This window comes from Alligator sinensis, unplaced genomic scaffold (assembly GCF_000455745.1).
Source record: "Alligator sinensis unplaced genomic scaffold, ASM45574v1 scaffold14_1, whole genome shotgun sequence".
NCBI classification, from domain to species: Eukaryota; Metazoa; Chordata; order Crocodylia; family Alligatoridae; genus Alligator; species Alligator sinensis.
The window spans coordinates 403,462-403,952 of NW_005842709.1; the positions used below are offsets into that span (position 1 = coordinate 403,462).

The following is a 491-nucleotide window of genomic DNA, read 5'->3' on the forward strand; positions in this document are numbered from 1 at the left end:
GTCCCTGACGGTTGGAGTGAGGGCAGGTGTTGATGATCTGTCTGTCTAAAGCAGCAGCAGGGCCCTTAGCCCCTTGCTTCCCCATTATGGGTTAAGGCTGTATTGAGCCTGCCAGGTCACCAGTGGGGGACAGGGAGGGATTTCCCATGACCTGATGACATCCATATGCCAAGAGCATTGTCCTCTCCCTTCTCAGAGCACCCAGCACTGGCCCCATCACAAGCAGGATCTGGGCCAGGTGGGGGTGGGCTGTTCTGGAGCCCCAGGTCTCACCCATTGAAATGCTAATTATGATGTTACTGCTTCTCTTCACCACTTCCCCCCCATGAAGCCATTCTTGGCCCTGCCCCTGGTTCTGCTACACTCCTTGCCCTGTCTCTTTGCAGGTTCTCCCCCCTGCTCCAGGCTCTGGCTGCTGGAGACCTGCCAGCCGAAGCTGGGTTCCTCCCTAGGATTCTCAAGCAGACGCTGGAAGGAAACAGCTTCACATT

At 56.6% G+C, this 491-nt stretch overlaps 1 protein-coding gene across 1 annotated transcript in view; it reads left to right on the forward strand.

Annotated features, from left to right (window-relative positions):
- LOC112551983 overlaps window positions 1–491 on the forward strand; it is a 26,922-nt gene that overhangs the window by 17,478 nt on the left and 8,953 nt on the right. The window contains exon 8 of the mRNA XM_025216099.1: window positions 387–491. This exon is cut by the window's right edge and continues 53 nt beyond it. Coding sequence (XP_025071884.1) covers window positions 387–491 — 105 coding nt within the window. The remainder of the gene's footprint in view (window positions 1–386) is intronic.